The following is a 14,976-nucleotide window of genomic DNA, read 5'->3' on the forward strand; positions in this document are numbered from 1 at the left end:
AAAGGCATGTCAAAATCAGAAATATGACAGTTGTTATCCATTCGTTTGATGTGTTGGAGCATTTTGCCATCTTGTTAGGGACTTTCCGTTTGAAATTTTCCTCGGGGTTCAGTATTTCTGTGACCTTTTTATTCGTTATTTCATCAAATTATTATGGAATTTAATTCCAAATCCACACTTCATAAACTAGAGACTATTGAGTGCATGTGTCGCTAACCCAGGTATATGAAAATCTTCAACGATATGGCCTTACATTAACTTCCTTATTTGAAGTTCTTCCTGCTGATCATTTTTTGCTAATTTAAGTTTTTATTTATGCATCTATTAGAGCATGTTTCGGGTCTCGGGGAAAACAACCCGCAAAAAAAAGGTAAAAATCATTTGCAAAAGTCATTAACTCTTATAGGGATCATCAGACGATGTAAAGGTTACAATTCTGTTTGCAGATCTGGTCATTTTTGCTTACTTTAATTTTGATCTTTGCATGCCAGTTTTTTCAGATACATGTAATCGGCAATTATGCCAAAAGTTGATAAAATCGTCTAATATTGTCATCAGAAGATTTTGTACGGCACTTATTTGTAGATCTTGTCTTGTTGATAATTTTTCGTCAATAATAATCTTTCGTTATGATTTAGTTTTTGGACATTTAGCAGAAAAAAACGGTAAATGGAAATAACTTCTAAAAGAAATTGTCCTACATGTAAAAAAAAAAAAGAATAGATAAAAATATCTCATCATTGGGATCATATTTGCCCCCGACAGATTTTCTCCATTTATAGTTTTCAAGATGATTGACCAGAATCGCATGTTCTATTTAGCTATGCCAGTCATGTTATTGGGCAAGCAGGATCATCAGGTACGTGGACTTGCAAAAAGAAGAATTCAGCTCTTAAATAAAACACTTTCTCAGAAACAAACGGACGATGAGTACATTTAGTTATTTTTTTTCAATTGGATAGATACTTTTGTTGCTTTTTTGTAAATGTTTGTTGCTTTTGAGATTGTAACACAATGATAATTGCTGCAACCATGTTTTACCTTTTATGTCTGTTTCTCCCATCGTTGTAAATGTTACGGAATTTGATGCGTCTGTCATACAAGTGAAAGGTTTAGTGCTATATACTAAGGTTCAATCCACCATTGTTTACATTTAAAAATGTCTGTTCCAAATCAGAAATCTGTCAGTTTTTGTTCATTCGGTTGGTGAGGTTTTTCATTTGAATTTGCCATGTAATTAGGGACTTTCCGTTTTAAATTTTACCCGTTTCGGTATTTTTTGTGATTTTTATTTTAAAGGTTCAACCACATGACCTATTTTTCTTATATAATCGATATTTCCATATCAATAGTTTTTGTGTTAGAATTACATCTTTTAGTAGGATTGCTAAGTTTACAAATATCCATTGATCAAATAACATAGATGGGAACATCTACACGTCACCAAATATCCATTAGGTATGTTAATACATGTGCAAAATAGCACACATAACGCTTCACAGAAAAACTAAAAAATTAACCAACACCAACTCAATTTTAAAAACATTTTCTCTGTTTCGAAATACAAAAACAGGGAAATGAAAATTTTAAATTCCTATATAATGTAAATAAAATGACTTGAAAGTTATGTAAAACTATGGACAGCAGAAAGGTGTTCGTCATCCTCAACAGCTTCTACCGATAAGAATTCACATGTTGAAAATTGATCATAATTTTATGAGATTAAATATTTTTTCTGACTTCAGTTCTATAAAAACACATGTTTTAATTACCATCTATCGTAGGTGTATTAGCATAGTTTCCGTGCGTCTGAAAACTTTGTCAACGCAACATTTTGATCATGTTTAGTTTAGTTTAATACTGTTTGCTGTCATGTTTAATTTACCATTTTGTACCTGATATACTACAACTGATTACTTTGCAACTGATCATTCTCGAACTTCTGACTAAATGTGATGTGATTCTATCAAGTAGCAATGGAGAAAATTATTGCAGAAACATATGCAGGCGGAAACGATGAATGTATTTTTGCTTCAATTCATTGAGCGGGAACATTATAAATGAAAACAGTGCTACTCTCATCTAAATTCGACAATTACGGAAGATAAGACCCAATGTTAATATTTGAATATAAAAAAAGGCAGTAGTATACCGCTGTTCAAAACTCATAAATCCATGGAAAAAAAACAAAATCGGGGTAACAAGCTAAAACCGAGGGAAACGCATTAAATATAAGAGGAGAACAACGACACAACAGTCAACACTGAAACGCAACACACACAGAAACGGACCAAGCATCAGACAAGATCCCACGAGAATAACAAATACAACATCAAAACCAAATACATGAATTTGGGATAGACAATTACCGTGCCACGTCTTATCTTAATATCTCAAAAATAAGAGAAAACAAACGACGCAACGTTAAAATGTAACACACAGAGAAACGAATAATAATATAACAATGGCCATCTTCCTGACTTGGTACAGGACATTTTTAATGGGGAAAAAATGGTGGGTTGAACCTGGTTTTGTGGCATGCCAAACCTCGCACTTTTATGGCAATGTTAGATATAATTAACTATTTTGACGTTGTAAAATAGTTACCGCTTCTCTCCTTTTTACAGGCTGTGGTACATTTTTCTCGTCTTTCTCTTCTTCTTTTTCAGGTTCATCACAGTCAGTTTGGATTTTCTTTGTGTCTGGTTCATCTGGTGATGATGATGATGTTACTCTACTACGTTTTCTTATTGTATTCTTCTCTCCTACTGTTTTCTGAAAGTTTGATATTGATAAAAGAACGATAACTCGAAAATTTAAAATGAGAAGGGAATCATGTCTTTACTATGTACAATCCTCGCCAGAAGTTAAATACTAACGACTGACTATTTATTATCAAAAGGTAATATAATGTAATCTTATCAACTTACCATAATCTACATTAACTGTGATGCTACTTGATCTCTAAACATTTATTAACCCTCTTTTAACTTTCATTTGTTTATTAACAATGGGATTAATCTTCTTTTTTTTTTTTACATTTTCCAAATAGCCAGATGAAAATGTAAAATCCCGTTTAAAAATCAAAACTTAGCACTGAAAGTTTAGCATACAACATTCAATCAATACAATATTCGAAGTAATAACTTTCAATAAAAGCTTCAATGATACCTCAGCTTGATTCTTCTGTATTTCGATATCTTGAGTGCAAGTTGTTGCATCACTTGTGTTCATTCTCTCTAATCTGTGTGTGATTTAAGTTTAATGTTTTATTCTAATTTCTCCCTATCAATTACAAATATGGAAAAACATATATTTTGAATATAAATGGATACTTTTGTAATGATTAGTTTTTTTTAAAATAAATTATTATAGTAATGGAATATGTATATAACTTACCTAAATACAAATAAAATACGTTAACACAATTTTGTCGTATCTATTCATGCTAATAGCAACAAAGAATACCATTTTCCTTTTTTTTAATATTCTGCGAATAAAATCCTCTTGCAATTTCATTTCGACATCATGATAGTTCATTTGTTTTCAGATATGCATAAACAAGAATATGGAAGACAAACAAATATGTTGTCTTTCGTATTCGGCTTAGGCTTTATCCAAGGTAGTAGACATGGATCTGATATTGTTTGAGGGACAATAAATGAGACAGGTTTGGTTATAAATCTGTTTCTACTAAACCTTCTGTTATAATTTCTGTAGAACTTCAAACTGCTAACCTATCATTTTTGTTTTTTTGCGCGTTACAAAGTGGGGAGATGGTAATGGTTTCCGTCGTTTCGTCCATTCGAAAAACACCAATACTCAGAAACCAATAGACAAAAAAGCTTGGACGAATTGTACGTAAATTTATCGTCATATTTTATTTACAAAGATAAATCATCAGTTTGATTAGAAAATATTCACAGTAGTAATAGAACTTCAAACATTTTTAAGAATTGTAACAATAAAACCTTGTAAACCTTGAAGTCCTAAAGGAAGAACTGTGCAATTGAAAAGATATGGTCAATCTCATTAAAGTTTTAAATAAGACATCATAATTTTTAAATTATTAAGTTTTGTGATATTGTGTGCTCAATTATTATGTGAACATAAATATAAATTATTAACGTCCTTACCTCAGTACAATTGAAATGATAGAAGTATAACGCAGTTATTAAGCGGATCATAGACCAATCAAACATTTTAACTCGTCTGAAACAAATCATTCATTATATTATACACCAAATATATATATTGTTCCCTATACCATTTTTTGCATAGTTGCATATCATGACTAGACATGACAAAGAAAGATTTAAAAAATAAATAGAAAATACGGCATGAATAAGTTATATTTTTTTCTACTGACCCCCTACGGATTCATAGATCCGTAGGGGGTCAGTAATGAACCTTATAACGAATTTATCGCACGCAGGACTTTTCCCGCTGAGTTTTGAAGAAAAATAAACAATGAAATACAACATCAAAAGATGACGTCAACATAAAAAGATGTGAAGTCATGAACTCACTATGAAATTAACAAGCCCCCTACGGATCCAAAAAGGGGTCACTCCGTGATGGCGTTTAAGGGCATACGATACAGTTATGATCCTGTATTTACAAGTTCATGAAAATTTGCATGTAGGCTAGTTTTTAATATGTAATAAAAAATATACCTTCATGTGCTACTTTTTGAGTAAAAGGAGGTCGAAATTTTGTATATTTGCTCAAAATTCAGATTTGTGGCCGTAATTTCTTTTTCGAAAGAAAGACATAACTTTTTTGTTATAAAAGATAAACACAAATTGTTTTTTGTTAAATAAACGGTAATTTCTGTAATTTATAAATATCCTAAAATATTTGCAATTTTTTATTTAAAAATAACTCATATTTATCAAATGTTCATGAATTGAGGAAAAAACGTCATTTTTTACTGCATGTTTATCAAAATTAAAAAAAATCCTCTATTTACAGTTTTATAAAATTTGGGTCACATAATCTCCCTTCAAAATGAAACAAAATGCCGTTTTGAAAAGTAAGGGTCCATGAACTCGTTTTCAAATTAAATCAGTTTGAATGATGAAAATCAGTCGAAAAATGCATCTTTGCCCGATATGTCACAGTTTGACGTCGCGAAAATAACAAATTACGTTAGCAACGTCATTACCTTCCCTGTAACTGTATCGTATGCCCTTAACAAATCACAACGTGATAATTTACCCGCGATGCAATAAGATACCGGAAAGACTTTTATGCCACCGTTGTAGTCAACAGGAACCATAGGTTAACGTTCTTTGGTTTATCTTTCCTTATACTCCTTCATAATTGGCGAGTTCATATTTTTACGGTTGCGCACTTTTACTTAGGTTTGCCAGAAGAATTTTCCAAAAAAAGAGTTTAAATGTTAACAATTTCATTGACGGTTCTAAAATTTTGGAAATTTATAACTTGGAAAATTTCATTTTCTATAATCATGTCCGCACTCTAACTTAAGTTTATCTTCGCCAATTTTTTTTAACTCATACACAATGCTTATTTGAATTTCTCCAAATTTTTGAAGTGAGTAATTTACCAATTAAGAAACAAGTTCCTTTTTATCTTTAAAAGATTTCAAAGATTGCGCAATCAAGTGGTGTATCGTCAGGTTAATATAAAGTTTATCCTTAAAAGAGGGACGAAAGATACCAGATGGATAGTCAAACTTATAGATTAAAAAAAAACCTGACAACGCCATAGCTAATAATATAGAGACAAACAGACAAATAATAGTACAGAAGACACAACATAGAAAACTAAAGACTAAGCAACATAAACCCCACCAAAAACTGCAGTGATGTCAGGTGCTTTGGAAGGGTAAGCAAATGTGGCACCCAAATCTATGCACACAACAGTAATTGAATAAATATCCTTATGACCACACACCATCGGAATGTATATCATTTGACGAAACACTTTACCTAAAAAACTATCAAAATATTACCAAGCAAAAATTCTTAAGCAATTCTCTGTATTTTCAGTCAGCGTATATGTTTGTAAATTCCATAACTGACACGGATTGTAATCACTACAAAAGATGTATCTAGAAATAGATTTTTCGAAATACATTTTTTAATAAAATGGGAATTTTCTGTTTGATGAGATTGTTGTGTAGTGCATTATACCGTTTTATTTAAGTCGTCAACGCCCACGAACTAGCATTCAAATGAACATATCTTTACTTACATCAAGAAATTGTCAATGAGGGTCGGTTGAAAATGAAACTTTACGACCAAAGGAATTTTTGAAGCTTTCAAATTGCGAACTTTCCATTTTTATGTAGCAACATTTCATCAGCGTCTGCATACGGCGTATAAATCTCATAATTGATACGATATTACTGGGCTTGTATTGCCTATCATGATTTGCCTTGATACAGGGTTGCTACTCACAAGGAAGCTATCAAACCATACGGATAGAAAATAAAAGGTAGAATTAAAACTGGAAACGACAAGACATAAAAAATACCTAATAAGAATTACAAATAAAACATCATAAATAAATGCATAAACGTTGAATGCCAAGACACTCCTTATAAAAATACGATTTCACATCCAACAAAACAGTCATATTCTGGAATGGGTCAAGTTTGGTATGTAAAAGACCAGACGAAGTTGATTGTTTTTTTTTCGTTTTTTTTGTTAAAGATAAAAACATATTTTATTGAAAAAATAGAGCATCTTTAAACTATGCTAACATATGTATTTTTGTCATGAGTTCTCGTTGTTTATAAAATGTTATTAGTTTTAGATGAGGAAACGGACAAGCTGAAGTTGATTGTTAACCGTAATCTAAGGCGTGGTAAAAAGCCTTAGTCATTTTAGACCTCGACACATCGCATAGATCAACCAATTCGTGATTGAACAGATTTCTTCGTGGTAATGTAACAGATATGAAAATTGGACGCTAGTTTTTTTTAACTTAATTTTTTGAACTTTTTGAATTACTTTTCTATCATTTTACGTTCATATATTACGATTGATAGAAATTCCACAAATATTTTTTTTTAATTCTTGTAAAATAAATTAAAATAGCAATAAACATACCACAATTTTAATTTATTTTACACAATTAGTTTAATGATCTGAATCACCATACCATTAATGTTTTACACACATTATATATATATATGTATACATGTAACAGCATGAATACGAATACTACTATTATACAAGAGTTGTGATTAGTATAATGAAATGCTGTTCACCATGATCACAAAACTACACATCTTTGCTGGTTTTATTATTATGTTATTATTCATTATTAGCATTGTCTCATTTACCAGTTAATGAAGCAAATACAAGTTTTGTCTAAATTGTATCTAAATATTTATTTACATTTTTTATTATTCGTTTTATAAATGTTTTCAGTTGTTTTCAATTATACATTATTTCTGCCTGGAACCTTTACCAGTCTGAATCTCAATTTCAACTTGTTTTGCATGAAACAACCCCATCATTTGCAGAATAATCGGAGTCACTACAACTGTCGTCTGAGTCTGGAACAACTCCAGTAAATTTTATTAATTTTAAACATGAGGCTGGTACTTTACCCACCAGTAAAACTTACTGATGACTATCTGCAAATTTGTGAAATTTTTCATTTACCTCCTTGTCGTTCTTCTCGTGGTCTTTCCTCAATTTATTTGTTCTCAAATCAATTATTTTTACATTTTCTGGTAAACTACCAACGTCGATTTCAGCAATATGCTTCATACCCCATTTATATCCACTGTTAAGTTTCAAATTCCTAAACGATTCTGCTTTGTAAAGAGACGCACATGTTGAAATATACTGAGAAGAACAACCTCTTTTGCTTCCGGTTGCAACATGAGTAGCCACATCTTTTTTCGCGCCTGGTGATTTTGCTGATAATCCTTTAGTTATATCTTCATTCTCATGAAGCAATCGGTACAACTTCGGAAACTCTTCCTGATGATTCGAACATGAAATAAAAGTTAAGTAATATAACTTGATAAAAAGAAATTAATGAAATATTTGTTGTAAATTGTTGAGAAATACTTTTAATATATATATTTTTTGAATTAATAATAGGAATGCAGTATTGTTATTGTGTCATAATTCAATTTTATTCGTTCATGGTATATTCAATTGTTTTTTGTAGTCATGATAATATGTGTCTTGATTGAGTAAACCATTTTCATTGATTTATAGTATAGTGTCTTTTCTATGTTGTGATAGCTTTTCTACCTCAGGCATAGATTATCTTAGCTGTATTTTGCAAAATGTTTAGGAATTTTGGTCCTCAATGCTCTTCAACTTCGTACTTTATTTGGCCTTTTTAACTTTTTTGTATTCGAACGTCACTGATGAGTCTTTTGTAGACGAAACGCGCGTCCTGGTATCTATGATGAGTTTATTTACAACCACTAGGTCGATGCCACTGCTGGTGGGGATGTATTTTCCCGAGAGTATCACAAGCCCAGTAGTCGAGGGTATCACAAGCCCAGTAGTCAGCACTTTTTGTGCTGACATGAATTGTCATTGATATGGTTATATTTATAAGTTTACTAGTTTACAATTTTTTGAATTTTTTTAAATACTGAGGCTTTTCTACCTCAGACATAGATTACCTTAGATGAATTTGGCAAAACCTTTAGGAATTTTGGTCCTCAATGCTCTTCAACTTCGTACTTTATTTGGCCTTTTAAACTTTTTTGGGTTCGAGCGTCACTGATGAGTCTTTTGTAAACGATACGCGCGTCTGGCGTATATACTAAATTTAGTCATGGTATCTATGATGAGTTTATTAACACTTGTTTCAGGTAAGGGTAACTTTTGGTACCTTTTAAAATGTTTTAACCCGCTGTATTTGTTAAAAAATGTCCTAGGTCAGAAACCTGATGGTCAGTGATTGTAATTTGTTGATGTTGTTCATAAGTTTTTTTGTTTTTTTTAACATAGAGTAGACCGTTGGTTTTTCTGTTTGAATGGTTTTATTCTAGTCATTTGTGGGCCCCTTTATAGCTTGCTGTTTGGTGAGAGCAAAGGCTCCGTGTTGAAGACCGTACTTTGACCTATTATGGTTTTCTTTACAAATTGGGACTTACATGGAAAGTTGTCTCAATTGCACTCATACTATATCTCCTTATATCTAAAAAAAGACCACGGACGAAGATATAAACAATTGCAGGTTACTGAATTTCAAATTAAAATTATAAAAAACTTCTTTTGGTATTGTAGCTCTTAAAGCTTTGGATATTGAACGCTCCTGAAGACGGAAAATGCAAAAATGTGCGAGGCAGTTCCTTCTAAACAATACATATTAAGTGTTTATTTAGATATGGTAAAAACAATACCGCTTCTACTCTTTTTTTCATAGGTTGGGTTATGTTTTCATCGTCGTTTTCTTCCTCATTTTCAGGTTCATCACAGTCCGTTTTGATTTTCTTAATGTCTTGTTCATCTGTCAGTGATGGTGAGGTTTCTACAGGTAGTGGTGTATTTTCTTCGTCGTTCTCTTCTTCATTTTCCGGTGTATCACAGTCAGTTTTGATTTTCTTCGTGACTGGTTCATCTGTCAGTGATGGTGAGGTGGAATTTCTACGCTTTCCTAATTTAGACGTATCTGCAATTGTCTGAAAATACGATTTTGAATAAAGAACGATAACTCGAATTACAAAATGTTAGGTTAATGCGAATTTCAATTTTTTACGTTATCATTTTTGATGAAAATGTTCCTATCCCGTTTGTACCATGTATCCTCCCTAGATGATACTTAGTATCATTTTTCATAGAACACAGTTTCTTATTATAAGATACATAAACTTGCCTTTAAAAAGAAACATGACAAGACATACATTTACTTGGCTTCTTTTTTCATTCATTTTGGATTAACCTTTTATTTATATTTCCCTTATAATCAGGATTGAATGTCAAGTTGTCAGTACAGCAAGATGTTTATTATCTTTCTCAATGTTCAATTTCGTAAACTTAGTAAAAACATTTGATGTTGGTATCAATATATATCAAGAAACAATTGAAATTCTGTTATACGCATCGATGATATGGTTCATTTAGCTAGTTCTCCTGAGGACCTACAGTTACTCTTCAAAATTCGCTCATCTTGGTTTGCTAGTAATCATATGATTATAAACGCTGAAAAGTCTAAAGTCATGCATTTCATACCGATATCCATTGATAGAACAGATTTTTGTTTTGAATGTAGTGACCTTTCAATTTCAACAGTGGAAAAATAAACGTATCTAGGATTAGTTTTAATAAACATTTAGATTACAACCGCCAGTAATGTTGCGAAATCTGCGAGTTTATCCCTTGGATTGATAATAGCAATATTAAAAACGTTTGATGGACTCCCGTATAACTGTTACACAAAACTATATGATACAATGGTTTGGAGTGTTATTAGCTGTGGCCAAATACTGCAAAAAACTGTGTTTCTGATATTTGCACATCAATAATAACTATATTGTTTCAATATGAGATAAAAACATTTTCCGTTTATTGCTGTCAAACAAAATTGGACAAATCGTTTCTTTATGTTTGAAGGGCGATAGACGCCCAATACAGTAGTACATGAGGATATTGGTTGGACTCCTGTTATAGTAAAACAATGGAAATCCGTGCCGAATCAGTGGAAAAGATATCGAAATTTTGATAGTGGACGTTTGAAAAAAAGAGTCTTCGTATGGGCTGATAATCAAGCCTTTTCAAACTACAAAAACTAGAATTGTTTTGAAAACTGCTGTCCGGACTCCATTGAAAACGAAGAACATGTGCCAAAACCTGCAGACAGGAGGCATAGATTTTTATATACATGTAGATAATTTTATATATATTCTTTTTGTTTCCTTTTATCCTTCTTAATGTTTTGAGCGTTGGGAAATTTGTTTCTAATTTGTAAATGACCGTCTCTCATAATTTTATATGAATGATTTTTTTTTTACATATGTGTAATTTTTCTTAATCAATGTGTTTTGAATTTTATGTATTGCTCTGTAAAAGGTGAGACGTTAATAAAATATTGTATTGGTTTTACAAAATTGTATTGTATATTTAAATCTAACATAAAACTATTTCCTGTATATAAAGGAACAATTGATCAATTAATCAATCAATTGATCAATTCAATGAAACTGGTTACGAACAACGTTATAGCTTTAAATGAACGCTAAATAAGTTACCTCAGCTTGTGTCTTCTGTGTTCCATTATCTTCAGATCCATTTTTTACATTATTTAGGTCCATTTCCCTCTAATTGCGATTATTCTCTATGTGTTGTGCTTCATTTAAAATTGCATCTATCAATTATCAAAATTAAAAGATATGATTTAGTCTGAAATGTGACATTATTTTCTAGTAAAACATCTTTATATAAACGCAATTGATACAAAATTTCTTACCTCATTACAAAAAAGGAACTAATAATACAATTATGTTGTCTCTAATAACAACACACATCACAAACTTCCTGTTGCAATATTCTGAAAATGAAATGCACTTTCACTTTCAATTTTGAAGAAAAAAAGATGGTTTATATTTATTAAATACTTGGATTATTTCATGTGTTAACTTGCCGGCTATATACTTCCCGTTATAAAATCCAATTAAGTAGAACACAATACTAATATCCTATCTGTTTTTTGTTAAATGTTATAACCAGACCATTCCCGTTGGAATGGTTTTACACTAGTAATGTTTGGGGCCCTTTATAGCTTGATGTTCGATGTGAGACAAGGCTTCGTGTTGAAGGATGTACTTTGACCTAACATGGTTTTCTTTTATAAATTGAGACTTGGATGGAGAGTTGTCTCATTGGCATGCATACCACATCTTCCTATATTAATATGGAAATGAATTGGTGTGCAAGTTATACTATACATAAGAAAAAATGAATTTTAAGAAGACAGAAACGAGTCAACAAAATGTAAAGCTTTTTTCGAACTATTTATACCGTCTACACTAAATCTGTTGAACGTGTTCTGTTAGATACTCTAGTTTGGTCTATGGTTTATTTATTTGTTGTTAGTTGAATAAGCTTACACTAACTGCGAGTTCTCTTAGATCGCTATTTTGCTGTTATCTTAGTGTTAGATCATTTTGTGTTTTTTTGTGCTATTATGTGGGTCGGAACTTTACAACGAATTTGAAAATTATGATGTGCCACTGTCGCAAGTAAAGCGATCGGTGCATTGTGCGCTCCTTTCTTTGTTAGGCTTGTGTGATTTGATTCATTTGTATGTTTCTGAGTTATACGCGGCGTCAATTTCACTGCATGGGTTTGATTATTTTTAGGGCCAGCCGAAACCTACTTTCAAGTGCTGGAATATCATTGGTGGTCTTGTGCTTGTTTTCTTGTCTTTAGGTGTGTCATTGTCTTTTTGACACGTTATCTGTTTGCATACTGTTTTAAATTTACCTAGACAAAATTTATACGTGAATTCTTAAAAATTCTACATAACTTTTAGACTATTTAAAATCTCGGTCTATTTCTGAAATTTTAATTCTTACATACTTTTGATTGTTTAACCCTGTATGCTAACATTGCCCATGTGAAATTTTAGAGATGTTTTTATAATCATTGAACGACAAAAATATGTAACGTAAAACTGTCTGACGTAAGACACGCAAAATTGTTTCTTTTAAAATTGTAACACGATGATGACTGTTGTTCCCATATTTTGACTATTTTTTTTGGTTATATCTGTTTAGTTCACGCATCATTGTTAACATAGCGGAATTTGATGAGACTGTCGTACAAAGTGAGAGGTTTAGAGCTATAATACCAAATTTAATCCACCATTTTATTCATTTGAAAATGCCTGTACCAAGTCTGAAATATGACAGTTGTTTACATTCGTTTTTGATGTGGTTTGTTATTCGATTTCACCGTGTGATTAGGGATTTGATTTTCCTCTGAGTTCAGTATGTTTGTGATTTTACTTTTTATATATGGTGTTCCTGTCCGGTTGTTGTTTATTGCTGTCTGCCATATTTTTTTTGTTTATTGTTTTTGGCATAGTTTTTTTTGTAATTGTTTCCAATATTGACCTAACACTCTGAGTGAATACAATGAAAAATTGTGAATATTTCAGATTTTTTTATTGTACAAAATGTACCAAAATATATTTTTATTGAAAATTGCAAAACAGAAGTTATGCGATCAGTTAAAGCAAAAACGTGGTACAACTATTTTCAACTCATTAAAATGTCTTACTTATATGATTTTTAAAAGAGAAGACAAATACTTTATTGAAGTTTCACCTTATGTACATACATCTGAAATTTACTGACCCCATATATCATGTATTAGGTCACTAGCACACCGTGCAACGAATTTATTTTACCGACTATCTACACATGTGGTATTTTTACAAACGGTCACAGTCTTCAATATTTCGCATTGAGATCACATAGTTCCTTTTGTCTATACAAAAAAAAAAATGCCAACTTTAATTTTTTTTTGGCTTTAAATTTATTATAGGAATTGATTTCAATCATGTATTACATGTTCTTATTTCTTCGTCTGTTGAATCCTTTCAGATTATTTTTTTTTGAAAGGGAAGTAACTCTGTAATGCCAACAATAACAACTTGTTAGCTTTAATTAAGTTTTATGAACCTTATTTCAACCTTTTTATCGTCATTTCGCGTCTGTTGAATCCTTTCGGATTTTTCCTAAACACCGTTTTTTTTTATAAAGGGTTGTGGCATCTTTTTTGTTTTGAAAAGGGAAATAACTCCTTACTTACCCAATATGGTTGGTAACCGTACATTGTAACTAACCATGTGACACCCTATTTCGAATATACATAGTCACCACGTGTAGTCAGTCATTAACCAATCATATCCCAATAAATCTATTGGAGGTCAGATAAAATTGCATATTATCATTATCAAACATAAATATAATTTTTTTTTAAATGTAATCATTGTTAACATTGTCATTGTTAATATCATTACGTGGAATTGGCAGGCGTTTAAAAAAAAAGCCTCGTGCAATTTTAGATGTCTTAATTACTTGTTTGATTGTACATTATTCAATGATGAAAGGAAATCATTTTTTAACTTTTAATCTTAAAACCAACCATATTAATATCGACATTTTTTATGAGTTGTTAAATTATTACAAAGTTGCATAAAATTGCAATTTTTTTTTTTTTTTATCTGTTGTAAATTAAAATTGTTTCAACCATTTATGTTTATTTGAAATTTACGGTCTTCCCTGAAAGGCATTACTTTTCTCATATGTTTATGTATATGTTTATCAATTACTCTGATTTTGTATTTTTAGAAGATGAAAGTTTCTATTCATTTTACAATCAAACACCACCACGCTCTACTTGAATATGATGGTGTTGAGAGCCCTTCTGAGATTTCTGTAATAAGAGACTTAACCATGATTGACCTTTTGTTCATGAAGTTTAAAAGAATATAATGGACTGCTTGTAATTAATCTCTTACTCCGTTTGTACATTTTTTTTTGTACAATGCACATGTTCATTGATGAATGTACTGCACAATACTTAATCCTTCTAATCGGACTTGTATGGAATTTTGTTGCAGCCATTTCAATAGAAAGATTTATGTGATTGGACATGCAAAACGTGATTGTTTTTTAATGATTTACATTAAAATATATTATTTATTTCAAATCATACTTTATACAAAGTTCTTTCATAAGAGGCTACTACTCCATATGTTAGTTAAGTTGTTGCATTGATCTCGAACGTTATTATGTTTACGGTGTTGACAGTCTTTTTTCGGTCTATGAGATCAAATGTTTCTCTGGTATCTTTAGCCCATCTTCTTTAATAATCCAGTCATAAGGACTACGCTAGTATTGACAATGGGTTTTAATATAGAAGATGATAACATACAATCGTATTACCAATCTTTTTTCGACTTATCGGGCGGAGCAAATACCACAGTCCCAACAGGCCACGATCACACTATTTTCTG

General features: G+C 31.2%; 1 protein-coding gene across 1 annotated transcript; it reads right to left on the reverse strand.

Annotated features, from left to right (window-relative positions):
- Positions 1 to 7,316: 7,316 nt before the first annotated feature.
- LOC134725501 (uncharacterized) lies at positions 7,317 to 11,477 on the reverse strand. The gene is made up of 4 exons (XM_063589372.1): positions 11,419 to 11,477; positions 11,201 to 11,316; positions 9,356 to 9,634; positions 7,317 to 7,967 (listed from the first exon to the last, which is right to left on the reverse strand). The coding sequence occupies exons 2-4, from the start codon at positions 11,261 to 11,263 to the stop codon at positions 7,602 to 7,604; spliced, it is 708 nt and encodes a 235-aa protein (XP_063445442.1). The 5' UTR covers positions 11,264 to 11,316; positions 11,419 to 11,477; the 3' UTR covers positions 7,317 to 7,601.
- Positions 11,478 to 14,976: the final 3,499 nt, after the last annotated feature.

Source organism: Mytilus trossulus, chromosome 7 (genome assembly GCF_036588685.1).
Source record: "Mytilus trossulus isolate FHL-02 chromosome 7, PNRI_Mtr1.1.1.hap1, whole genome shotgun sequence".
Lineage (NCBI taxonomy): Eukaryota > Metazoa > Mollusca > Bivalvia > Mytilida > Mytilidae > Mytilus > Mytilus trossulus.